This window comes from Bos mutus, chromosome 5 (genome assembly GCF_027580195.1).
Source record: "Bos mutus isolate GX-2022 chromosome 5, NWIPB_WYAK_1.1, whole genome shotgun sequence".
Classification (NCBI taxonomy): Eukaryota; Metazoa; Chordata; class Mammalia; order Artiodactyla; family Bovidae; genus Bos; species Bos mutus.
The window spans coordinates 92,648,594-92,676,049 of NC_091621.1; the positions used below are offsets into that span (position 1 = coordinate 92,648,594).

At 39.2% G+C, this 27,456-nt stretch overlaps 1 protein-coding gene across 8 annotated transcripts in view; it reads left to right on the forward strand.

The window, feature by feature from the left end:
- The window catches only part of PPFIBP1 (PPFIA binding protein 1), a 212,123-nt gene that overhangs the window by 175,427 nt on the left and 9,240 nt on the right, over positions 1-27,456 (forward strand). For 2 of the 8 annotated variants that reach the window (XM_070371242.1, XM_005902456.3), the window contains 15 exons: positions 599-631; positions 2,288-2,349; positions 5,604-5,688; positions 8,579-8,733; positions 14,929-15,044; positions 15,616-15,663; positions 17,039-17,099; positions 17,422-17,451; positions 19,958-20,129; positions 20,604-20,636; positions 22,758-22,908; positions 23,161-23,289; positions 25,331-25,481; positions 26,404-26,515; positions 26,660-26,748. In XM_070371242.1, the coding sequence (XP_070227343.1) occupies positions 599-631; positions 2,288-2,349; positions 5,604-5,688; positions 8,579-8,733; positions 14,929-15,044; positions 15,616-15,663; positions 17,039-17,099; positions 17,422-17,451; positions 19,958-20,129; positions 20,604-20,636; positions 22,758-22,908; positions 23,161-23,289; positions 25,331-25,481; positions 26,404-26,515; positions 26,660-26,748 (1,427 nt within the window). The remainder of the gene's footprint in view (positions 1-598; positions 632-2,287; positions 2,350-5,603; positions 5,689-8,578; positions 8,734-14,928; positions 15,045-15,615; positions 15,664-17,038; positions 17,100-17,421; positions 17,452-19,957; positions 20,130-20,603; positions 20,637-22,757; positions 22,909-23,160; positions 23,290-25,330; positions 25,482-26,403; positions 26,516-26,659; positions 26,749-27,456) is intronic. The other 6 variants (XM_070371244.1, XM_070371246.1, XM_070371247.1 and 3 more) reach the window with 4 other exon arrangements.

Here is a 27,456-nt window from a genome sequence, read left to right on the forward strand (position 1 = left end):
GAATTGGTCTGTGAACCACTTGTTAGCGGTACCTGGCCAGACAGGTATAGGCATTAAGAGCTAGTGTTTAGAAACTCATGGAATCTGATGCTGACATAACATCTAACTGCATGATCAGTGGACTCATCTTGTTGAACAGGAAATGGATCATTTCAGTGCTGTTGAAATTGAATGGTGAGATGGAGATGACGTAAGCAGTGTCCTCATCATGTTCAGGAGGGTCATAGATCAGACTGTAACGGAAATATAAAAAGCAACTGATGCCACATTAGCTGGATTTTCATCACAGTGTTTAAGAAGCATTTGTACATGGAAGGCCCAATTTTAATATGAGAAAATCAAGTCTCAGAAAGATGAAGTAACAGAGGTAGTAACTCAGATTTACGTCTTCTGATTAATTACATGAGGTTCTAACCTCACAGAAAGCATTATGGTATTATAGTGCCAGTCCTGAAGTCATAAAATAATGCTTCCTATTCAGTCTTTATGAGATTAAAGTCTCTTTACTTTAGGTAAAAAGAGACCAAATTATAGTGCTTTTGAAATATTATTGTTGTAATATATGCTAACTTCCAATTCAATGGGTTTTCCTGCACAGATGAAAATTTTAAAAAGAAGCTCAAAGACAAAAGTAAGGTTTTTGGTGTATTTCCATGAGCCTTCACATTCACCCAAAGTACTACTTGGACTGTTCTTTGCATGTGTTTTTAAAACATTTCTCTCACCAAAGATGTAAAATTGCTTCATCAATAAGCTCCTCATTTCTTCAGAATTTACAAAATAGAGGGTAACTAACAGACGATAGAAGCAGGAGTAAAAGACCATTTTGCAGATTGTACCTGAGTCAGCCCCTTTGCTCTGCAGGATTCAGCAGAGCCCCCAGACTGGCAGAGGCAAGGAAGCATTTTCTCGTGGCCTGAGATACAGGGTCAGAGGAGAAAACAATGTTTGTACTCCAATGAAAATCTGCTTTAAAAAAAATAAATTTATTTATTTATTTTTGACTGCACTGGGTCTTTGTTACTACATGCAGGCTTTCTCTGTTGCAGTGTGTGGGCTTGAGGGCATAGGCTCAGTAGTTGTACACAGAGTTAGTTGTCCCTCAGCATGTAGGATCTTGGTAGACCAGGGATCAAACCCATGTGCCCTGCATTGGCAGGTGGATTCTTCACCACTGGACCACCAGGAAAGTCAAAACCTGCTGTTTTTAAAATTTACCACAGTTAACAATCATTTTGAACTTGCTTTTGCTTGCCAGTGTTTTGTAGCCCACTTTTTCACTGAGATCTATATTAGGGGGTTCTATAAACATACCCTCTTGTGTTACAAAAGAAATTGTACCCAGGCTGACTAACAGAGCCTAGATTATATAATGCAGGATAAAGATAAACCCTTAGTGGCCTTTCCTCCAGATGTTAAATTCTTCAGGAAGTTTGCCATTTAAAAAATAATAATAAAAGCAGTTCCTACAGAGTATACCGTAATTGAAAATGTTATATCTCTGCTGGATGATGCATCATTGTGTTAAAATTCACCTTTAGTAGTATTTTTTCTCTTGGAAGCAGACAATTTTAGCTAAACTTTTTTCTCTAATTTTTTTAATTTGTGATCTCATTTTGGATTGACTTTTCATATTTAAAATATTTGTTTTTATGATTAAAGTAGCATGCTTTTCTATTTGAATATCAGGTTTTAAGGAGAATCACTTACTTTGGCCCTTATATTTTAAGATAGTATTGGAAATGAAGTTTATAGATGAAGCAACGTACTTATTATCCTTCTGTATGGAATCTACAGCTAGCTTCTTAGCATGACACTCATGTAAATATCACATTCCATCAGGCTGTTACCATTTGCGTCTCTGTCTTGGTTATAACTGAACATTTTCTCTGCTTTTGTCATATATATGCCATTCATCACTTTCACCTGCTTTATTATAAGTTTCTTCTGTTAAAACTCCATGTTTTTATTGTTATGGCACTGAATTTTCATCTTCAGCGTTCTTATCAGGATTTTGTTCTTGCTTTGAGAGAGGGCAGTTGTTTTTTTTTTTTTCTAGAATGATGACTATTAAGGTGAGCTATAATAGAAAGTGTTCATTTTTCAGATTTTCCCTAAAAGAGAATATAAATGGTAAATGTGCCTTAAAAAAAAAAAAAAAAACAAGCAGAATAAATTATTAACATTTTTACCTTAAAACATTTCAACATGAAGAGTCAGTAGTTTCTTGTTATTTTCACACATGTTTAAAAAAACACATTTCTGATTTGATGTTGTGATATTTCAGATATTGAAGTACAAAAAATGAAAAAGGCTGTGGAGTCTTTGATGGCAGCAAATGAAGAAAAGGTATGTAGGTGAAATTTAACTGTTTATTTGGATATGTTACATCATCATTTTGATCATTCCATGCATTTTCATCAGATACCCTAGTTTGAAAGAACATCCCCTAAACAACTGACATTAAGCGGAAGCATTCTCCCTTCCTGCCCAAGTGGACCTGCTCTCAGTGGGCCAGTGACATACTTGTGCTATGTGGATAGCACAAGTAGAGCCCGCAGAGAATCCATCCCTCCAGCCCACCGTCTTGAATTTAGAAAGTGTTAAAGCTATCAGATCAGCTTTTTACATTCAGGTGACAAATGAGAGAAAGGACATAGCCCATAGTACCTCCTTTCTGTGGTCCCTGGAAATTCTGGGCCACCATATGAACTCTGAAGGAGGTAGCCATGGCAGTTTTAGCTTCACCATCATGTTGACTTTAATCTCTATGAACACGTTGCTTCCTTCACACTGTTGACCTCTTTCACATCTGGGATTGTCTCTGCTCTCCTGTGTGGTGAGATGCCAGGAAACAGGCACAGGCACCATAATCAAGATGGCACGAGGCTTTGTTTGAGATGCACTGGCCTAATGCCAACATCTCCAGGAGGGCTTCTCCTCTAGCTGTTGCTTCTTCTCAATGCCTTTTGCTCAGAGCAGGGACGCAGGCCCTTAATAAAGTAACATGTCTCTTTGGCTTCCCTGACCAACCACATACCCAGCAGGCAGGTTCAGATCCTGTCACCAGAACTGTCCCCCCTTCATGTCCCTTAATGAGTAGAACAAGGAGACATTTTCCCACAAAAAGAGTTAACTTCGAGGAAATAAAAACCAAGCCAGTGCTAAAGAACTTTGTCTTGATCTTTTTCTCATCATAAGCTTCCTTCTCTTTCTTGCCTAACTCTGTTTATTGCCTTTCATTCTTTTTGTTCTTTATTCAACGGAAGTAAACTCATTCTACCCACCCACCCATATATAGGTTTATTTGTGCTAGTCTTCCCCACATCAAATAAAAAAGTCATTAGCAAGCTGTTCACATAGATTGAATTTGAGAAAAAAACAACAACAACAACACTAAAATTCGTTTTGTTTTCATTTCTCTCCCTCAAAAAGCAACAATAGCAAGCAAAACTCCCAGTGTTGTATGAGGGCTTATTAGATGCTCAGACTTCTCTAAGAGCACCAAGAGTGACCTAACTTCTTGGTGGTTCCAAGAAGCCTTCAAAGAGGACGTATTTGGGCAAATCCTGAGTGAGAGCAAGAGTCATTCATCAGGAAAATGAAGTGTTCTGGGCAAAAGATCCATGAGCAAAAACACAAGTCAAAACCAAGTCTTGAAACAGCCACGGCATACTGGGAAAGTTCTGGAGCCATGAGATACAGATGGAGGACATGAATGTATGAGGGGGTGCTATAGTGAAGCTGATGATTAAACGATTTGGGGTCTCAGCTTTAGACCTGGAACTGTGACATAATTAAATTGCCGTGTTAAAAAGCCAATTCTGGTGGCAGAATAGAAGCAAGAATAAAAGAAAGAGAATGAAGACAACAATTAAGAGGCTGTTAAAATAGGTGAGAAATGAAGATGTGGAAACAGGGCAGTGGCAGTGAAGTGATAAGGAGGGGGCGGATTTTAGAGAAATTCACTGGTTAGCAAGAGTTTTAAATCTTTGGATTTGGGAAATATTTTCTGGTTTGGGCAGTGGGTTGAATGAGGGTACCCATAAAAGAGTTAAGGGAATCCAAGCAGAGACTCAAGTACTCGGGGCGAATAATGAGCTTCATTTTAGATGTATTCAATTTGTGATGTGTTTGTGGGACATTATAGAGATTTCTCATAGAAAGTTGGAAAATGAATCTACATTTTAGGATTAATGTAGGATTATAAGTTGGTGGGCAGTGAACCCTGTCAATTTTAGGAGAAATATAGAGTTGAATTATGTAGATTGGTGGGGACAAAACTATAGTTGATGTATCAGTTTGCTTTTGCTCCGTAATAAATCACATTTGTTGATTCTCATACTTCTGTAGATTGGCTAGATTGTTCTAGTCCAGGCTGACTTTGCTGATCCTCTACCATTTGCTGGTGGCTGGGATGGGGCTGGATATTCACATGTCTGGTGATTGACAGACTGGGTTGTGTCTTCTCCAAATGATCTCCCTATCTCCATTAGGCTAACCTACGCTTCTTCACGTAGTGGCCTCAGAATTCCTAGGGCAGCAAGAGAGGGCACGCCCCAGTGTGCAACTACTTTTCAAGCCTTTGCTTTGAACCACATTTGTTATATATCATTAGCCTAAGTAGGTCATATGGTCATGCCCCAAATCCATGTTGGAGGGAGCTAGGGGACCCATGTTTATCATCTACCAAACTGAGGGCCTGGGAGAAGAGAAGAGGGTAAAGGAGAAAACCCTGAAGCTCTAACATTTCATATTCTGGGTTGGGATGATAGCGTGGGGTGGAGTTGGGGGTAATGAAAGTGAATATTCATCTGCTCAAGGATTAATAAATCAAGACAGAAGAAAAGAAAGAGTGGAGAGGAAAATGAAAGAAGGAAAGTGGGGGCAAATCAAGTGCCACCTGGAGATCAGATTCGGAAAAGGATGAAAAGTGTCCATTGTTTTTAGTAAAGAGAAGGTCGTGTGTGTGCTGTGTGTCCGACACTTTGCAACCTCATGGACTGTAGCCCGCCAGGCCCCTCTGTCCATGAGATTTCCCAGGAAAGAATACTAGAGTGGGTTGCCATTTCCTACTCCAGGGAATCTTCCCAACCCAGGGACTGAACCTGTGTCTCCTGCGGCTCCTGCATTGGCAGGAGGATTCTTTACCACTGCGCCACCTGAGAAGCCCCGAAGAGAAAAGTCCCTGATGACTAATTGAAGCAACTTTGACAGAGTGTTGTGAGAAGGGGAAAACCAGATGGAGATTGATGGTGGCTGATGAAGATAACAAGTATAGATCTTTCTTTCCAGCTCTGACTTATGTTAGAGAGGAGAGTAATTAAAGTTGATTTTTTTCTCGGCTTTTTTTTGTATCTTATTACCTTGTTTTGTTTTTGTTTTTTAAAGATGGCAGCTGAAGGATAGGATCTCTAAATTTAGAGGTACTTTTTCTATATCTCTGATGTATGTAGGAAAAATATTCTAGACATTAGCAGTTTTATTAAAGTTTAGAACTATTCTTTGAATAGTGTAAATAATTCACATCTGCTCATTCTTTGTGTCACAATTACTTTTATTGTTTTAAAATCAAATATTAAAAATTATTATTTTATTAATAGGATCGGAAAATAGAAGATCTTCGACAGTGCCTGAACAGGTATAAGAAAATGCAAGAAACAGTGGTTTTGGCTCCAAGTAAAAAAGGTATGTAGCTCTAAGAGCTTTTCTGCTTGAGTTGATTTTACGTGGCTGTAAACTTTTTACATTTGGCCTCAATTGCTATTATTTCAAATTAGGTGGGTCATCCATTCATTCAGCAAAGTTATTAGGCATCTCTTCTCTGCCAGAAAAAGTGTAGGCTGCTGAGTGCGGTCTTGTTTGGTTGCTCAGACAGAGCCATCCCCACGTATAGGGGACATTCCAGAGTGAGAATCACAGCATGTGTGAGAGCCTCGGTGGAAAAGGATCTCAGTGCATAGAGCATTCATTGTACAGCAAACTAACATAACATTGTAAAGCAGTTATACTCCAATTAAAAAAAAGGAGACGCATGTGCCTGAAAGGTCGTGGGCAGAGGGGAGAGTGAGACAGATGAGATAATAGAAGAGACACAGCCAGATCATGCAAGGTGAGGAGTTCAGCTCTCATTCCAGCCCAGAGGATCCACTGAAGGGTCTTAACAAGTCAGTGACATGACAAATGGAGCATCATGGACTATGGACCACTGGGACTATTCCAGCAGTGTTGGAAGGAAGGGAAACCAGTCAAGAGAACCTTGCAGTATTACAGTGGGAAGATTTGATAGTGCTGATTGGAAATCTGTTTTGGTGTTCAGTTCAGTTCAGTCGCTCAGTCGTGTCTGACTCTGCGACCCCATGAATTGCAGCACGCCAGGCCTCCCTGTCCATCACCAACTCCCGGAGTTCACCCAAACTCATGTGCATCGAGTCAGTGATGCCATCCAGCCATCTCATCCTCTGTCGTCCCCTTCTCCTCCTGCCCCCAATCTCTCCCAGCATCAGAGTCTTTTCCAATGAGTCAACTCTTCGCATGAGGTGGCCAAAGTACTGGAGTTTCAGCCTCAGCATCAGTCTTTCCAATAAACATCCAGGACTGGTCCCTTTAGAATGGGCTGGTTGGATCTCCTTGCAGTCCAAGGGACTCTCAAGAGTCTTCTCCAACACCACAGTTCAAAAGCATCAATTTTGGTGTTACCCTTGACTTGATAGTGTGATGAGTTAGATTAGCAAAGTGATAAAGAAGAAAGCATCAGGAAAGATGAACATTTCTGGCTTAAGCAACTAGCAGAGGATGGCTCTACTTACCAAGAGGGGGAAACCTAGAGGAGGAACATTGCAGGGCTTGAGGGGGATTGTGTTCAGCTTTGAATACTTTTTTTTTAAAAGTCTATAAAACATCTAAGTAAAAATAGCTTGTATTTTGTTGTATTTATTATTATTTTATCTGCTGATGGGCCAATTGGCCATCCTCAAGTACGGCAAAGCTTTGAGGGTCATTCAAAATAAGCAAAAATGTTAAGAGCTTTAAAGTTTTCTTGTTCATTCGCACTGCATAGATGGGGCTATTTACTTTAAAAGTAAGTGGTGAAAATAAGTCTTTGGGAAGGTACTTGTGGAATTTTGAAATTTTAATTTTGATGGGTTCACAAAGAAAGAAAATCCTTTGTACCAGGATCTTTGAACAAAATGGATCTTCATCTTTTTGTCCATGAGGCCTGGCATGTATTAAGACTTTATAGTTATCTGAATGAGCAAATAAACCTGTAATTATCATGACAGTTCTCATCACTCAGCATTTTGTATGCCTTTACAAGAATCTCTTTTAAGGAACATTACAGATTCTCTAATTAATTTTTACATAAAATTATTATGTAAATATTTTACATAGTAGTTTTGCATAGTCACAGTATTTGTAACATTGTTTGATTTTATAGAATCTCAATACTATAATGTTTCAAAATGAAAGAAAAGCAGATTGATTTCTGCAATTAGACTATATTGTAAAACTTTTAGAAAATAGAGAAAAGGGGTAAAAATCACTCATAATTGCACTGGCATGATCACTACTGGCATTTTCATGTAATTCTTTCTGCCTTTTTAATCTATGCATATAAAAATAGTCTAGTTAAAAGAGAGAGTTTTTAACCCTGTACAGAAGGATTTTTATAAGCCATTAGAAATTATGTCCTCTTCTAATGAGTTTCACAACGGTGCTTTCTTAGTAGGATTTATATTTACTTCGAAAATCCTCAGGCAATTCTAAGAATACCTCAATTCTAATAAAATTAGAGTAAAAATCTAATAAAACCTAAATTAAAAAGCTATGTCTAGTTAGTATCTTTAAACAAGTAAATGATTTGCCATTCTGTGTTAAAGACTAGTTGGAAGGACCATTCTGTTTTTTAAAAAAGAATGTCTGGCACTGTTGTTTAGCACTTAATCCTTTTCATTTCTAGACACATTAAAAAAAAATTCTCAGAGTTGCTACTCTGCTGGTTATGTGATTGCTTTTTTCCATTAAGTCATTATTCTTTCTGCTTTAAAATTAAATGAATGGCATAAAGAACCCTCTTAAGAGGGACCAAGAGTCATCATCTTTTCTCTTTTCCCTTTTTGCTTTGCACATTTTTTTCAAGAGCACAGTCGTGATGGAAATGGAGTTGTGTGTGACTCTGTTGCTGTTTAGAATCACTTTTGTTGCACTACTGGCATTCCTCCACAGGTTATTTCTGAAGTGAGATATTTAAAGCTCCAAATGCTGCCACAAAATTATAGAAGGGTTGTCAGACTAAGCTTTAATGCCAATGCTGTGAGTCCATAGTTACGTCTGTTAAGTCACTATTGATTAATTGATTACCTCCATTAATACCAGTGCTGGATACTCACTGGACCTTAGGTGCTCCCAGTTTAAGATGCTATTCCTAGGGCCCATGTTGTTGTTCTTAGGGATGCCAGAAGTTGACTCTTTGATTTTTAAGGATCAGAAAACTTTATGTTCAAGATCTTTGGGATTCTTATCTTCTTCCAAAAGTGAGAAGCTGCTGGTATCCACTCTGTGCTTTGTTGTTTCCTAGGCCAAGATGGCGACTTTGAAGACCTGCTTCCATCCAGCTCCTTTTCCACCCTGCTGGATGCTCAGGGCTTTAGTGATCTGGAGAAGAACCTGTCGCCGACGCCAGTAAGGGGATCTCCCAGTCATGATCCATTTAACACAAGTGCTCCAGAAGAGGTATTTACAGACTTATTGTTTCTTCATGTTAAAGAGACTCTGTCACTGAAAGTTAAAGTGCGATTGATAGCATCAAAGACATGGATTCTTTTCTCAGTTGGATCACGGACTTGCTTTGTCTTGGCAGTCATTATGACCTCTGGGTCTTTATTTGAAACATCTTTTCCCCCCCTCTCTTTAATAAATAAAGGTTTGGGCCATTTGCAGCAACATGGATGCACCTAGAGAGTGTCATTTTGAGTGAAGTAAGTCAGACAGAGAAGGAAAAATATCACATGACATCCCTTATATGTAGAATCCAAAAAGAAATGATACAAATGATCTTACTTACAAAACAGAAACAGACTCACAGACTTGGAAAACAAGCTTATGGTTGCCAGGGGAAAGGATCAGGGAGAGGATAATTAGGGAGTTTGGAATGGACATGTACACACTGCTGTACTTAAAATGGATAACCAACAAAAACCTACAGTATAGCATATGGAACTCTGCTCAGTGTTATGTGGCAGCCTGGATGGGAGGGGAGTTTGGGGGAGAATGGATACATGTATATGTATGGTTGAGTCCCTTTGCTGTTCACTGGAAACTATCAACATTGTTTGTTAATTGGGTATACCCCAATACAAAATAAAAAGTTTAAAAAGGAAAAAAATAAAGACTTGGGCAATGTCAAAATCACTTATATAATTCAGGAAAGACATATGAATCCTTTGGAGATAGATGTGGTCTTCCATATGAAATTATAAGCTACTTACTAAAAAATAAGTAGGCAATGAATAAAGTGGGGGCAACGTGAGATGATGTAAGTTTTAATCACTTGTGATGTTAACACGGAAAGGTGATGGACTTCGGTTAACAAGCTGGGTATTGTGGAGCCATGTATTGCGTGGAGGTACCCAAACTGGAAGTCAGCAAACGAATTATCTACTAGCATAGCTATGGCAAAACAAGAGGAAGCAAATTGCCTTGACAGATTACACATTGGTTGCTTGATCGCTTGGTAAATATAGTATCATCTGCATGGAGGATCTACATACACATTGGTTGCTTGATCGCTTGGTAAATATGGTATCATCTGCATGGAGGATCTGCTTCATGGGATCTGTAGCACTGGAAAATGCTTTAAAGCAGCAAACACCTTCCTACGGCCCTGCAAATTATCTTCACAAGGTGAAATAAAGAGAAAGACCACATATTTTGTAGAAGGTGGAGATGCTGGCAGTAGAATAGACCAGATCAACAGGTCTTTTGAACTAGGGTGTCTACCATGATTATTTTTGTAATCTGATCAGTTAATAAATAGTGACTACTTTCAAATTTTAAAAAAAAGAAGAAAATTTCCCCTTCAATTTGTTAAACTTGAAAAAAGCAGCTACTACTACTACTACTAAGTCGCTTCAGTCGTGTCCGACTCTGTTCGACCCCATAGACAGCAGCTCACCAGGCTCCGCCATCCCTGGGATTCTCCAGGCAAGAACACTGGAGTGGGTTGCCATTTCCTTCTCCAATGCATGAAAGTGAAAAGTGAAAGTGAAGTCGCTCAGTCATGTCCGACTCTTCACGACCCCATGGGACTGCAGCCTACCAGGCTCCCCCGTCCATGGGATTTTCCAGGCAAGAGTACTGGAGTGGGGTGCCATTGCCTTCTCCGGAAAAAAGCAGCTAGAGGGGAATAAACAGCCTTAAACTCACTTATATTACTTTCACTTCAAAGTGGCACCAAAATCTATTATTGTTCTCTGCTACACACCACCCCCAAAACTTTGTGGCTTGAACCACAACATTGGTTTTGCTGATGAATCTGCAGTTTGGGCAGGGTTTGGCAGGAACACCATGTCTTTGCTCCCCTGGACATCAGCTGGAATGGTGAGAAACCTAGGGGCTTGAGTCACTGGAAGGCTACTCTATTCACGTGTCTGGTGGGTGAGGCAGACTGTTGACTAGGACTTTAGCTGAGACTCAGACTGGAACAACTACATGTGATTACTTAGCTTCCTGTCGTGTGGTGGTGGGTCCTAAGGATGAGCATCCCAAGGAGAGGACTGGGCAGATTTTACCACCGTTTGTGACTTATTTCAGAAGTCGTGTAGAATCTCTTCTCCTATAGTCACAGGTCCATCCAGATTCAAAGAGTGGGAACATAGACTCTACCTGTTGATGAACAAGTGCCAATATCATAAAAATACATGGGATGGGATATATTGGGGCAACCATATTTGGCTGTCTGACTCCAACAATTTATATCCCTCTCCCATGGAAAATAACATTCATCCCCTCTTCAAAGACCTCTCAGCCTCATTCCAGTTTGGCATCAGTATCCCTGGGTCTTGTCATACAGATTAGGTCAAGTTATAGATGAAGCTTTTTGGGTACATTTTCTTGGGCACAGCTTTGTGAATACCATTCCATTCTATTTAAGGAACCTAGAACTTAAAGGACAAGCTGTCTGTCCCCCACACATCCAGCATACAGTGGTGGGATAGACATAATGTAGCTGCTGTAGGCACTCCTATTGAAAAATAGGGAAATAAAAGGCACACCTGTGTCACTAGTCCATAGCAATTCCATGGAGCCTAGTCCTCTAGGCTCTTGGCTTCCTTTTGAGCCATCCTTCTTTTTAATAAGAAGAAGCCTGTATTTGCAGATGAGTAGTTTTCCGTTGCAGAGAAGGCAATGGCACCCCACTGCAGTACTCTTGCCTGGAAAATCCCATGGATGTAGGAGCCTGGTAGGCTGCCGTCTATGGGGTCGCAGAGTCGGACACGACTGAAGTGACTTAGCAGCAGCAGCAGTTTTCTGTTGCGTGTCCATTTAGGTCACAAAGCCTTCATTTCTTCTCATTTTCTACTAGCTATATTCCTTTCAGTCTAAATTAATAGAATATGTTGAACATTTAGAATTTCTTATGAATCAATGTATAATTCACTCCACTAGATAAAATCATATCCACAAATATCTTCACCAAAAAACCTTCACAACCTTAGGTTCCCTGTGAGGCCACTGAGATATCCCTTTATCTTTAAAGTTTTTTGACCTTTTTGAAAGGTTCAAGGAGAGCACCACCTCAAATTTTCCTGTCTTAACAAAGCCACACCTGTGGCTTCATCTTAAGGCTGTTTTCCTGACAACACCTGTGCTTGATCTCTGCCTTGAAACCATTTCTTAATTTTAATATGTAGTGTTCCATCTGGGGAAACTAGGAATGAGAAACAGTTTGATTTTTCAATTAAATCTTGGCTCCTTTATATTTAACAGATCCTTCTTTGGCCATCTCTCTTCTAACATTTTATTATAGGAAATTGTGAGAAGGAATCAAATAGCATCTTTACTTAAAATGTGAAATTTCAATTGAATGAGAAAACAACATTTCTCTTAGCTGAAATGTGTCATTAAAAAGGTATTGATGAGAAGGGGAATTGCATGAAGGTAGTCAGAAGGTACAAAGGCTATTAGTAAGTACTAGGAATGTGATGTACAATGTGAGGACTACAGTTAACACTGTGTATTGTGTATTTGAAAGTTAATAAGAGAGTATATCCTAGAAGTCCTCAACGTAAGGGAAAAACTTTTTCTTCATCTATCTATATGAGGTAATAAATGCTAATTTAATTAAACTTAACTATGCAATCATATAAAGTGGCTAAACTTTCACAGTGGCTATATGTCAGTTATTGTTCAGTTGCCAAGTTGTGTCCAGGACTTTTCAATCCTGTGACTTGCAGCACTCCAGGCTTCCCTGTCCTTCACTATCTCCCAGAGTTTGTTCAAACTCATGTCCATTGAGTCGATGATGCCATCCAACTGTCTCATCCTCCGCTGCCCCCTTCTCCTCCCACCCTCAATCTTTCCCAGCATCAGGGTCTTTTCCAGTGAATTTGCTCTTCGCATCAGGTAGCCAAAGTATTGGAGCATCAGCTTCAGCATCAGTCCTTCCAGTGAATATTCAGGGTTGATTTCATTTAGGATTTACTGGTTTAGTCTCCTTGTCGTCCAAGGGACTCTCAAGAGACTTCTCCAGCACCACAATTTGAAAACATCAATTCTTTGGCACTCAGCCTATTTTCTGGTCCAGCTCTCACATCTGTACATGACTACTGGAAAAACCATAGCTTTGACTATCTAGACCTTTGTTGGTGAAGTAATATCTCTTCTTTTTAATACACTGTCTAGGTTTGTCATAGATTTTTTCAATAAAACTGATAGGAAAAAAACCTAAGGAATTAGTTAAAGAATAAGAATTATTTTAGAGGGAAAAATTCTCTAGTTGTTAAATATTTACACTAAAAGAAAAAATCCTGTGTGATGGCCACTACATGTGCTCCATTTGTTGAAAGCAGCTGCTGTTCCATATGGGACATACCCGGATAACCTCATATCTTTACAAAAAAAAAAAGTCTTCACTATGTGAATTGCAGTTTAATGACAGATACTAAGTTTGGAACAAGAATGATTTTAGGCTGACTGAAGATGTTCAGCCACATCTTTAAAGGAAAGCCAGGAGGGTAATTTGAGGTTGGAGTGAAAGCCCTAAATTTTTAAAGGAAATCTAGAAAATGGGTCAGTTTGCTAGTGCCGCTATTTTTCCCAAGGAAGGAACCCAAGGAAGTGAGTACACATCAGAAAATGGGTATGGTGGTTAAATAAATTGCCTGGAATGAATCATAAAGATTCAAACTGAAAAAAGTGATAATGAAGTAATCTACTTTATAATAATATGACTTGTTAAGGAACAAAATTCAGCTGGGTAAATTTTAAAAATCTCTTGGCTTTATTCAGTGATTCATGAATCCAGCAGCATTCCATCAACTGTTATAGTCAGAGTGGAGCAGAAAAGGGATGTCTTACTTGGCCTGTGCTGATTGGTATAACGCAGGGTTATTCCCTTACATAGAATAGAGGTCTTGGGCCCCAGCCAGGTAACTTGTGCTGAACAGGCAGTGCTGACTGGTTGACCTAGTCCTTCCTTGTCTTGGAAAGCTGAGCATAGGAAATGTAGTTATGTACAGGCTTGCTAATATAGGGCTTAGCACGAGTGACTCCATCTTGTGCCCAATCTTTAACAGACTTCACATTTTATAATTTTTTCTAGTATCACAGGATGGGACTGCCACTCAGTAACTGAAACAAATCTCACAAAGCTGTTTTTATTGCTTGTTTAAGTAAGTGAGTCTTTTGGTGGGTCAAGGACATTGGGCTTTCAGTGGCAGAAATGAGCCGGCATCAGTTGTGTGTGGTTGTGAAGGTGAGGCTGTTGTTGACTGGTTGGCACTCAGAAGTGTGTTCCTGCTGTGGGTCTTTACCTGACTAACTTACTCCCAGAAGCCAAGAGCTGTCTTGGATTGGTTGACTTTCAAAAGTGAGTTCATTAAGGCAAGTTTTTTTCATTTTATATTGGAATTCTTTTTTTAAGTGCTTCATTTATTTCTTCATGGTGTGGATCACAATCTAACTGCTCTCTGGTTGTCAGAAATTACTGAAAACCAGTGTTTAGAAAGCCCTTCACAAAATCCATCCTTTTTAGAATATACAAAGCATTTAGGGGAGAAAATGTATTATGCTTTTTGTTGTTTTTGCTATAATATTGTTACTACTAAGCTTTGTGTTTTAAGTAGTGTAGCCACAAAATCTATTATAATTTGTTTTAATGACACTTTTCATCAGTTCTGTTAACTGAAGTTAGTTAACCTGTGCACATATAAAATAATTAAAGTGAAAATAGTGCTTTGTTTACAAAACTCTTTAACCAAATTTCATCTACAATTATTGCAACCCTGTAAGGTAGGCATTGACTTTATCATTTTACAGAGGAGAGAATGAATGCACAGTTAAGTGACTTGCCTAAGGTCAAGTTCGCTTAGTCAAGTGTGTCAGGGCCAAGATGTCAATCAGGGCTTAACGTGGTTAGGATTTACTATTAACTTTCTTAATGGTATTTATTATACCTTCTTCTCAATATTCAGTGTCTTCTTCAAATGTGCCTTCAAAAATTACCTTCTTCTGAATGTTTCCTCTGGTTACCACGTCTGGATGTTTATGTCCTAAAACCATTTTATCAATATAAGGATAGAGTTCTAAACACAGGTGTATGAAATTTTAGCAATAGACCACTTGTCTTATTTATCTCTTTGTTACTCTGTGGCTTATGTTCTGTTTGTTTGATGGATTGATTTGGGGTTTTTTATTATTACATTACAGTTCCACACCAGCATCTTGCAAGTTTCAATCCCTTCATTATTGCCAGCATCTAAAGGCTTGGAAACTTCTGAAAAAGCAAAATTGCCTTCTAAGCCAGAGACTCCATTTGAGGAGAGGTATGTCATTTATGACCTAACACTGCAATATGAGTACTCAAAAAAGTAGATCCACCAAAAGCAGGAGTGGGCTGCATTTATTTATAGACATAATCTTTTACCCAGAGAAGCAAGAAACAGCAAGACACAGGCCAGGGAGCCCCACAGCAGTTCTGTATTATTAAAATAAGAGGTGTGAAGCAGGAAGTAACTGGAGGTTCGGCCGGGGAAGTATGCTGATCAGGTTAGAGAGGGAACTTGGCTTGTATATCCTAGGTCCCAGGTGGTCATCAAAGGGCTGCAAGGAGAATAGCAACAGTCATGTTCCTGAGGCTATTTGAAAGATGTTGTCAAGGAGCCAAGACAAGGATCCGATAGTCTCTCCCTAGGCAAATGGAATGTGGGGGGAACGTGTTCCCAAATTAATTGCCTAATCTTCCAATTAGACTAAATAAAATTAAGTAAAATATCAAAAGAGAGAGAAGTAACTGTTTTTGCACAATTTTTTTTTATTGACAGTTTTGTTCACTTGGAATAGTCTTTTTTTTTTTTCATGAAACTCATCATTTTTTTTTTTTTTACAATATTTTAGTGATGAAATTGGTTCTGCTGCTGAAACTCAACTGTGTGATAGTCTTGCGTAAGTTCTGTTTTATCAAATGTGAAAAATATGATTGCTGCTTGGGACACAAAAGTGTCTGTTACACTAACAATGACTAGTATTAGAAGCAGGTGACCCTGAGGCCTGCATGAGTGAATGCAGCCGTAATGACCAGAGAGGGTGGGGGTCGGGGTTGTGAAGAAACAAATAAATCCTTCTCTTTTACCATTATTTCATGCCAGCTTTCTGCTGATCTTGAGCCTTCCTTCATCAGTTTCCATGTGAAGTTCAGTGCTTTAAATTTCATTTTTGTACTGACCTATATTTTGAGTTGGAGAAGGAAATGGCAACTCACTCCAGTGTTCTTGCCTGGAGAATCCCAGGGTTGGGAGCCTGGTGGGCTGCCGTCTATGGGGTCGCACAGAGTCGGACATGACTGAAGCGACTTAGCAGCAGCATATTTTGAGTATGTCTGTCAGAAAAGCATCACATCAGCTGGTAAGGCTGCCATGGTATTTCATACTTTCAGCTTAATAAGCTGACCTAATGGCTACATTTATCCAAGTTAAAGTCTGGATGAAATTAGGAAAATATTTTCAGAGCTATACTCAAAGCTGAGATCTTTTTTCTCCATTATCTTTTTATTTATTTGGTAGTTGACATTTCTAGCAACTTATTTACACATAAATACATGAGAAATGCCTTTTAAAAGTTTGTTAGTATATTCCATTATTCTGTATTTTAGAGCAAAGTTATTTATTCTCTCTTGTTTTTAAACTGGTCAGATATTCCTGCCTTCACTTTCTGAGTAACAACAGCTGCGTATAATTGAATGCAACTTATGAGAAGAGCAAGACTTTCCCAGGTGTTCACACTGTCACTGTGCCTGGGTTTTAAACGAGTTATTATCGCAACAGGGATTCCTCTATTATGCTTGATTAGGGCTGTAAAATAAAGTGCTTTGCCAGACTCAGAAAACTGATTCCTTTGTGAACTGAAAAGTAATACTTTTTCATCCTTTATTTTCATTAGAAAGATTAATATAAAAAGTACACAACCATTTTAAAAGTTCCTGGTGTAAATGTGTATGTGCAAAGCATGCACCACTAGCCTGTGGAAAACACTGGTTTATTTTCGAATATTGACATCACAGGATAGTCCTAAGTGTTTTTCCAGCCATTCTAACGTGCGCGGGACAGTTAGAGTTATTGGCGGGACAGTTAACCACCCCTGCTTTTAAAAGAACTAAACATTGTAATTTAGTTAAGCACATAAATGACTGTCTGAATCCAGATTTTATTACCAGGATTCCATTCACATGCAATTTTAGTTTCTTTCCAAGGCATTCTCCTTAGAAGCAGTGGCACCAGAGCCACTTACTATTAATCATCATTATTATTGTTGTTATTTTTAGAACTTCAAGTTTGCAGAAGTCTAGCAGCCTGGGCAATCTGAAGAAAGAGTCATCAGATGGGGTTGGTCCTGTGTTTTTTCTGTCTGTTACCCTGAGGCGAAATATTTAGGGATCTTCATCTTGTCCCATTTGTGGTTTCAATAATGGAAAAGTATTAGATGCTGCAGTTAATGATAAATATTAAGGAATGTGAGTGTAAAGGGTTGAAAGTAGTACCTAAAGTCAAATGTGGAGACATTAATATTGTAGAAAGTAAGTAAAGATGAGGTTTTGTAGCCCTGAAATAGATGTACATTTATTTTAATTTGTTAAATTATATATGAGAAATTCTAAATCGATTAATTCCTATAACAATATTTAACCACTGTTGTTGTTTTGAACAGGAAAAGGAGTCTATTCCAAAGCCTTCAGAAGTAAGTTTTATGTCCAGATTACAATGTAGAAATGTTTGAGAGTTCTAATACATGCAGCAGACTTCTTAATACATAATGCATAAGATTGCTTAATACATTAGACTACATAAATGTCTCCCATAAAGCAAAATTCTCAGAACCTGCAAAACATGCCAAATGAAGTTCAACACAAAAGGTCACATATTATATGATCCCATTTATGTAAAATACCAGAATAAGTAAATCCATTGATATAGAACACAAATTGGTGGTTGCCAGGGGTGGAGGAGAGAGGATGGGGAGAAACTGCGTAGTGAATAAGGGGTTTTACTTTAGAATGATGGAAATGTTTTAGAACTAGGTAGAGGTGTTGGTTGCACAACACTATGAGTGTGCTAAATGCCACTGCATTGCTCACTTTAAAATAGTTACTTTTGACTTCGCTGGTCCAGTGATTGGGACTCCACACTTCCAATGCAGGAGTCATGGGTTTGATCCCTGGTTGGGAAACCAAGATCCCACAAGCCATGTGGCGCAGCCAAAAATTAAAATAGTTACTTTTATGTTATATGACTTTCATGTCAATAATAACAAAATAAAGGCGAAGCTCTGAACTCTTGGTTATGCTACTTGATGACAGTAACAACCAAACCTGGGTTTCCTTACACTTCACAAAAAGCCCTTCTTAGAAAGATCACCAGCTGTTTATATTATATAACCAGTGTCTATCCACAGCAGACATTCTGGTATTTTTAAGGCATCGTCAACATGGGTTCTGGCTCTTCTTTCTTCTGTTTTTCAAATGTTGACCTTGCACAGGTCACAGTCTGGTAAGCACACTCTCTCCAGATGCAGTCTCTCGACTGTTGGCTCTTACTGCCTTGACTCATGAGTAGGTGTAACTGACAAAGCACAGAAAGTAGATCAGTCACAATTCAAGTCATTGTTCTTTTTGTTTTGCTAATTCAGTAAGTGGTGTGACATAGAGCATTGAGACGTAGATAACAGAATCACTGAATTGTGGCATCTGTACATGTTTAGTTACTATGAATGGTAGAAATGTAGAGAAAAATATCCACCTTAAAAGCTTGTTTCTCTCTGCCCTTCTCTCTTGCCTTTCTCTTGCCCTTCTCTCTATTTCTGCAGAAAAGAGAGAGAGGACGAGAGATGTTCAAGAAATGAGAACATGCAGACAAAAGAATCCTTGGATAATACTAACACAGTATAATTACCAATTTAAATAAGCAGAAAGCTCAAAATTAAGTTACAGGCAGACCTCGGAGATATTATAGGTTCAGGCCCAGGCCGCCACAATAAAGCAAATATTGCAGTGAAGTGAGTCACACAAACGTTTTGGTTTCCCAGTGCATATAAAAGCTATATTTACACTATACTACCATAATCTATTACATCTGCAGTAGCATGATATGAACAAAAACCACCTACATACCTTCATTAAAAGGTGCTGGAAAATGCTAACCATGATCTGAACCTTCAGCAGGCTGTCACCTTTTACAATAGTAACATCAAAGGTCACTGATCACAGATTTCCCTAACAAATATAATATTAATGGAAAAGTTCGAAAGATTGTGAGAATTACCAAAATGTGTCATGGGGACATAAAGTGAGCACATGCTGTTGGAAAAATAGCACTAATGCAGGGCTGCCACACACTTGCAGTTTGTTAAAAACACAGTATCGGCAAGGCACAATAAAGGGAGATGCAATCAAAGGAGGTCTACCTATATTTAAAGCCACAGTTAAAGTTCTTGATAAGGATTTTGAAATATTGTGAGGATCTGAAGTGGCTTCTGAATCAATCGAGATAAATTTAATTTCAGTGTATTTTTTTAATGGTTAATCATATTTGAATGTATCACAGTCATTGAAAACTGGTAATCCATGTTTGGTAACTTGCAGGTGAGATATGAATATAACCCAGAATCCCATTTCAAAATTAGATATCTTAAATAGTTGCTGATTGTGCTTTCATTTTATCATTAATTCTTTGAGAGGAAATATTTAAACTAACTGGAGTAGAAAGTTCTTATACTGCTGGTATAGAAGTTCAGGACCAATGTCTACTTTATAGAATAATTACATTATATTGGGATTTTATTGTTGTAATTATAAAGACTGTGAACTATGTCATAACCAGGTCTTTGTCATGATTGTTAGGAAAGTAGGAAATCTACTGCTACTCCAGTGATGTAATGTTTTATCTCTGTGTCTTTGAGGGAATGAGGCAAATAAAATAAAATTTGAGAATGTCTATATCTATCCTAAATACTTAAAGCCCTAAACACATGGATTAAGATTGGTGATGACCATGTTTTTGTTGCTGTTCCTTAAGTAAAAATCAGAATTGACTTTTTAAACTTCTAACAGGACATTTGACATTCCTAATGAATGTGTTCAGTAATCCTTTTTTAACTAAAGTCACGTGTGTAATGTATTTGGTACTGCCATGTACCAGTAATTATGCATGTTCATGCTGTGTTACATTCATCGCTATTTCTCTCTCAGGATAAAGCTCCGGTAGAGAGCAGTCCCTTTGGGACCCTCCCTCCCAAAGCTCCAGGACATGATGCCTCTGGGGATGACAATCCCTTTGGCACTCGGAAAGCCAGATCTTCCTTTGGTCGTGGTTTTTTTAAAATCAAAAGTAACAAGAGGACAGCAAGTGCGCCAAACTTGGGTATGTGTGGCCAAAATGCCATTTCCTTAATTCTTCCAGAGTCAGGAAAAGACCAATCTCTTCCCTTATTCATCTATCTGTACATTTCTTTTTCTCAGAAATGAAGGTGAATGACTTGGGGGGAAAAGTTAACAAAAAATGCTTCCGCAGGCTTAATTCAGAGGTAAAGATAGCTTGGTGTGGACTCTCTCACTCTGCTCCCTGTTCTGGGTGTAAACTTAGAGGAAAAACCAAAACCCGTGGCTCTCTCTGACATCATTACAAACAGCTTCCCATCTACTCTGAAAGCGGATAAATTCACCCCATATTGACGCTGCTAATAGAGTCTGTGTGTAACATTGGAAGCACAGTGTGGCGCCCCCTCTCCCTGTGCATTTTGTGAGTAGGAGTTTGATCTGTGTTTCATTTTGTCATTCCCCTGTGTTTTCTCCATTGGGCTGCGTGTGATTGTGTGCGTTGTTGGGATTTCTGAAGATCGTAAACGAAGTGCCAGTGCACCCACCTTAGGTACCGTACCCCTGCATGCCTGCCTTTGCCAGCGCTGTGCTCCCAACCCAGCTAATCCCTGCTCTTGGCATCTTGATCTCTAGACAGCGAGCTGGCAGCATCAGAAAATGGAGTCCTCTACTCCAGAGGATTCCTTCCACCTTCTGCTCACCAGGACTGTCTGTAGAGCCTCCTCTTCTAAGCCTAAATGCTGCTGTAACCCATGCTAATGGCACCTTGCAAGCAGCTCTGTGAGGACCTAGATGTGCCCAGCGGCCGGCAAAGTGCAGGGCAGGAGTTTCCTGGCGTCATAAATCCAGCTCCTTCACCCCAAAGTACATCACATCACACTAACTCCCAGGGCCTTGCAGCTCCTCCTCGATGGTAACATTTCCCCAGACTCCAGAAAGAAATGTTTTTAGCTGAACAGGTCTGTGGAAGACACCAAAAATGATCATTTTAGATTTACTTCTCTTAGAGGAACATCCTTCTGACATATTACTTTGAAGATGGAGGTGACATTTAGTTACAACAATATCTGAGGAATCACCCCCAAAGTGATTTTAGGAGAGGGAAAGCTCAGTTTTCCTTTTTAAAGAATACAGTAGTAGGGAGGTTATCCTCAAAATAAATAAAAACAGGATGCTTTTAAAATGAGGAAGAGCTGGGCAGCATTTTCAGAGACCCCAGTACCTCTATCATGGCTGTAGGGTTTAAATGGATAGATTCCTTTGGATTTTCCCAGTAGGTCCTATTGTCTTGTATAGGTATCCACATATTAATATGGGTCAACAAAAGTGACTTCTCTCTCTTCATAGCCTTAAATGTCCAGCATATACACAGGATGAATGAAAATGATCTATCCAGACAACTGGTCTCAAATGTGTTTGCATCTTTCTTAGGAGAAATGTATTGTTGATATTGAGAGGCCAATCAATGCTGCTTACCATAACCTGTAATCACAGCTCTGCTTCATAGACAAGTCAGCCTCTGCAACTGTTAGATCTTGCTGAAACACTGTCCCTGTGATTTTTGTACAATTTTTACTTTGCTCTGTAAAAGTGCATATTCTCACATCGAGGAATCAGCATCCTTGTGTTTGCTAGTGTGAGATCGACAGCTAAACAAATGAGGAGAGTTGATGCTGGGAAGTCTGAGGATAGCAGATTTGGGTGTTATTCTATTAAAGCAAAATCAACAGGCACTAGTTTCATATCAAAAGAAAAGTTTTAATAAGAAAAATTTATGACTATCCAGTTCATTCTTTTCTTAGTTCTTGGAACATAACAGGTTATAATTAAGAATAAATTTCTTAAGAATTCCCAGAACTTGGTAACCAATTTGATTTAAATGCCAAAGGGGAGAAGGGAATGAAAAGAAAATGACAGAGAGGTTAGACTGGAGTAACAGGGAGAAAGTTACCTGGTATTAATGAAATATGAAATAAGACAATGTAAAAGAAGACTCTCAGGAAAATTGGGTGGATTTGTTAAGTCCCAGGTACTCTTGGCACATCAAATTGGGAATATCCACTGACATTCAGATACTGAAGCTGGGGAGAGAGATTATTAGGCTCAGAGATTCTGATACCAGTTGCTTTGTTCATGAAATGAGCAAAGTCATCATTTCATGCTGAGCATAGAGTGAGTGAATCTGTCAAAAGATCCTGCAGAAGGAACCCAGGAGAGAATCTTGGAGTGAAAGAGGAAGAGAAAACAGCGCTACAGCAAGGAAACTTTCAGATGACACATCTAGGAGCGTGTCATGTCAGGAAGCTAAAGGAGATGATGGCTTTGTAGGAAGTAGTCAACAGTACCAAGTGCTGCAGTAATTTCTAGAATGATTTCATTATGCATTCAAATCAGTTAAGGAAAGAGTATGGTAATGTTATTTTACCTTTGATCTCAAAGAATATGTAATTCCCATGTTAATAAACTTGATACACAACAAAGTAGATGGTAGAGTAGGATGTAGATTTGTGTTCCATTTTTAATATTTGCAGGGTGCTCTTTCTAAGTCACTGGTTTATAGATCAACAGAAGAAGAATTCTTAACAGTTGCTTAAACCGAGGAGGTTAACATCTAGGCGTGTTCATCCCATATTTTAAAATTCATCAAGTGTGTATTCTGTTCTTGGAATAGCTGAAACGGAGAAGGAGACACCGGAGCACCTAGATCTGGCTGGTGTATCTTCTCGGCCGAAAAATTCACAGGGAAGTAGTCCCTTCCAGATGTCTCCACCATCTCCAGATTCCAAAAAGAAATCCCGGGGTATTATGAGACTCTTTGGAAAGTAAGTAACAGAGCTTTGTCCTATATGTGGCTCAAATGTAGGGATGATCGGGAAACTGGCTAAAAATGGTTATAGGGCTTTTGTGATCCTTTGACAGAGGGAAGGTTGTGACTTGGGATTCATTAACTCATTGAGTCTCAATGTTTAAATCCAAATGTCTTTTCTAACCATACATACATAAGCATCAGTTTAAAATGTTCAAATTAAAGTCAAAGGTGTCTTCAGGTCTAATGTGCTATGTCTTCTTTACAGACTTAGGAGAAGTCAGTCCACTACATTCAACCCAGATGACATGTCTGAGTCTGAATTCAAAAGAGGAGGGACAAGGGCAACTGCGGGGCCCCGATTGGGTTGGTCTCGTGATTTGGGACAGTCTAACAGGTAGGAGCAGCCACATGAATGGACATTTGCATCACCTCCCAAGCCTCAAGGTCTTGTGAGCATCTGCAGTGTTGTTACTGACCCTGGGTTAGACAGCTGAATCCATTGCTTACTGCTGCACCTTTGGAAGCCTCTGTCATCTTTAGAGCAGTGCCGTTTGGCTGTGGTTAATGAGGAACTATACAGAAGGTGAGGGCTCTGTGAGCTAGGCGAGTAACCTGAGCTGAAATGTCAGCAACATCTGTACTAGAATGGCTCTTGGATTTAAATTTTACATAAAAAATAATTATAGGAACTCTAAATCGTAGCTCTGGAAAGATGGGAAAGTGTAGTGGTTAAGAAAAGCATCTACAGACTTGTGGTTGCCAAGGGGAAGAGGCGATGGGGGAGGGACGGAGTGGAAGTTTAGGATTAGCGGATGCAAACTATTATATATATGATAAACAACAAGGTCCTACAGTATAGCACAGGGAACCATATTCAAAGCCTATAATAAACTGTAATGGAAATTAATATGAAAAAGAATATATATATATATATATATATATTTATATATCTGAATTACTTCACACCAGAAACTAACACAGCATTGTAACTCAGCTATAATTAAGGGGGGGGGAAGAGAATAGGTTCTAGAGATAGAGTGCTTGGACCTGATTTCTGACTTCACCACTTCTTGTAAGCTGAGTGACCTTAACCAATTACTTTCATGCTCTCTGCCTCTGTTTCCCATAGTATGAATTAGTACTTACCCCAAAAAGATGATTGTGATGATTGAATGAGTTAATATGCTTTAAGTATCTAGCAAAAAAATAACTGTTCAGTATACATTAACAGGGCTTCCCTGGTAGCTTAGTCGGTAAAGAATCTGCCTGCAGCACAGGAGACATGGGTTTGATCCCCGGGTCAGGAAGATCCCGTGGAAAAGGAAATGACAACCCAGTCTAATATTCTTACCTGGGGAATTCCATGGATAGAGCAGCCTGGCGGGCTACGGTCCGTGGGGTTGCAAGAGTCAGGAACGACTTAGCAACTAAACCACCAAACGTTAACAGTTAATAGATTCTGTGAAAGCACTTAAAAGACATACATTCTATCAGAATTCAGTTCATCAGGACTGTGTAATGTTTTATCTGTTAAGACTCTAAGAACTTTTCCTACACCTTTATCCCAGTTTAGGGCTGGTTTGAAACTGCTCCACATTCTTGCTAAACATCAAAGGGTGTGGTTGGCAAACATATAGCACAAGTCATGATACTAAATCTTTAAAAAGAGAATAGACTTAAAACCTTTCACACATGGTCCCTCCCACCCAGGCAGAACAGTGGGCACCGGTTTCATCAAGGAGGAGACTCTTTGGCCTTCTTCAAACACGAAGCAGTCTCGTTTGCCATATGTTCTCTTGTACACAGTAGAGGAGCTCTTTGTGCTGTTCTAAAAAGAAATTTTCTTGTTCATTGCCCCACTGTTTTTTTCCAAACAAGAATGCTATTTGTAAAAATTGCGTAAGAAGCTAATACAATATTGTAAATCAACTAGATTCCAGATTAAAAATTAACTTAAAAATAACAAAAGAAAGCAAACATTTACTTTGATTGCACTATCTCATACTCAGGAATGGCATATTGCCCTCTTCTCATTGAATACCACGTGGAGAGAAATTGTAGTTCTAAAGTTAATTCAAGTTAGACTTGAGTTTCCTTCAGTCTGATCTAGTGTTCTCTGAAGACTCAACCTCTAAACAACACTGGTTGATACTAGTATAATACCTTGATCAGTGCGTTTAACTCAGTCTCCTTCCACAGAACATGGTCTTGTTAAATCATGTTGAATCTTTTGTGGCTTTGTTTGACACAAGGGAGCATGCATCTCCCTTATGAGGAAGTATCATTTCCTTCACCAAATACATCCTAAAAATTAGACTTTTCATAATCAGATGGGAATCTCTGTATCTATTAAACATGCAGTTGTTCTGCCCTCATGATAAGTTACAGGATTGACTTTGAACTGTTTTTTCATATAATCGTTCATTTTCCCATAGTGACTTGGATATGCCATTTGCCAAGTGGACCAAGGATCAGGTTTGCAGTTGGCTGGTGGAACAGGGTTTGGGGTCCTACCTGAATTCTGGCAAGCACTGGATTGCATCTGGCCAGACACTTTTGCAGGCTTCTCAACAAGACCTAGAGAAGGTGAATGCCTCTATTTTGTTTATACAGTGGCGACAGAAAATGTGAACATAGGCTTGTTTTATTTTCCAGAAAGGGAAGTGAGTAGGGCTAGTAAGTACTCTGCAAAAAGCTTGAGTTCCTGCTTTGTGCTTATTTTATCTCATGGACTTAAAAAGGGAGGACCTGGTCTTAATGATTCCTTTGAGACACTTAAGCCACTGGGCATTTTAATGAAAGAATAATTATAGAGCCATAATCATAAAGTTTCAGTTAATATTCTCAAAACCTTTCTGTGGCTTTATCATTGGTCCGTCTTCTCAATGTAATATGTGCAATTCAATTGTACTTTGCACAAGGGAGAAAAGCCCTACATTTTATGCCTAGTTATTTAACATTTCTTCCCAATTATTTAACATCTGGTGCAAAATAAGAGTGGGCTTCCCAGGTGGCGTTAGTGGTAAAGAACCCGTCTGCTAATGCATGTTAGATATAAGAGATGTGGGTTTGATCCCTGGATTGGGAAGATGCCCTGGAGGAGGGCATGGTAACCCACTCCAGCGTTCTTGCCTGGAGTATCCCCTGGACACAGGACCCTGGTGGGCAGTAGTCCATAGGATCGCAGAGTTGGACACAACCGAAGCGGCTTAGCACACATGCACGAAATGAGAGTAGAATTGGTGTTATGCATCCTACAGTTCCAATCTTGCAAAGGCAGGAGCCTAGTGGGAATATCTAGAATACCGCTAAATCAACTGCAGTGGTCTTGGCTTTCCGGGAGCCTTTTGTTCAGCAACATTTTATAGCCGGGGTTAGTATTCTGATTTAATGTAATTACTGAGTCTTCAATACTAGCTTGATTTTGGAGGTATTGGCATCCTTTGCCAATGGCTGCCATCCTATGTTGACAGAGCTGTAATGCCAGTGTTTCTGTTTACTGTTTCAGGAGCTTGGAATCAAGCATTCCCTTCATCGAAAGAAACTCCAACTGGCACTGCAAGCCCTGGGATCTGAAGAAGAAACCAATCATGGAAAGCTGGATTTCAACTGGGTCACTAGTAAGAGGTTTTCAATTCATGAATGAGTGTGTATAAAATTATACACACACCCACACATACACACGCATATATAGCTGCTCTTTCTTTTTCATCACAAGAACCGATGTTCTGTGGCTCCTTAACGGAACTCATTTCTATCCATAGGATGGTTGGATGATATTGGCCTCCCCCAGTACAAGACCCAGTTTGATGAAGGACGGGTAGATGGTCGAATGCTTCATTACATGACTGTTGTAAGTGACTCACTCCTGGGGTTTGGGGAGGCTAAAGTTACCTTTCTCTGAAAAACACAGAAATCGAGTAAGCAAAATACAGTGTTTTTACAATGGTTCCACCAGATTTTGAAGGTATTGCTTTAACTTGAGGAGAGGGGCAGGCAGAGTTTACTAAGTTGATGTTATGGGATTTGGTGATTGTAATAGGCTTGGGAAATTCTGAAACCCTGACTTAAGCTACATAAAACTTTATATATATTCAACAATGTAGACATTGATGTGTACACTTCTGAATGGGTGCATTTTATGATATAGAATAACATCTCATAAAAAGATTTAAAACTGAAAGTAGAGTTTTGCAACCCTGGCAGTTTCTAAGTGGTACACTTCTATTAGTAGTGACCACTAGAAAGGCTGCCCTTCTGACAGTACCGTTGGAACTGTCTTTTCCCTTCCTTCCCCTTTTGAGAACTATTTCCTGAAACCCCCTAGCCCTTCTCACTTCAGCCCAGTTCTGCTGGAGTGAAGAGGAGACAGGTAAAGGTAGGGCTTCACTCGGATTCCTTCCTTACTGTTGTAAGGCTATTTCTAGCCTTCTGTCCAATGCATAGAAAAACTTTTCCCCACTTTACAACAGCAGGGAGAGATGGGTTGCAGGAGAACTTGTTCTAGACTTCATGGTACTAGGAGTGTCCTGCCTAAGATACTTTTTTTTAAATGGCTTTT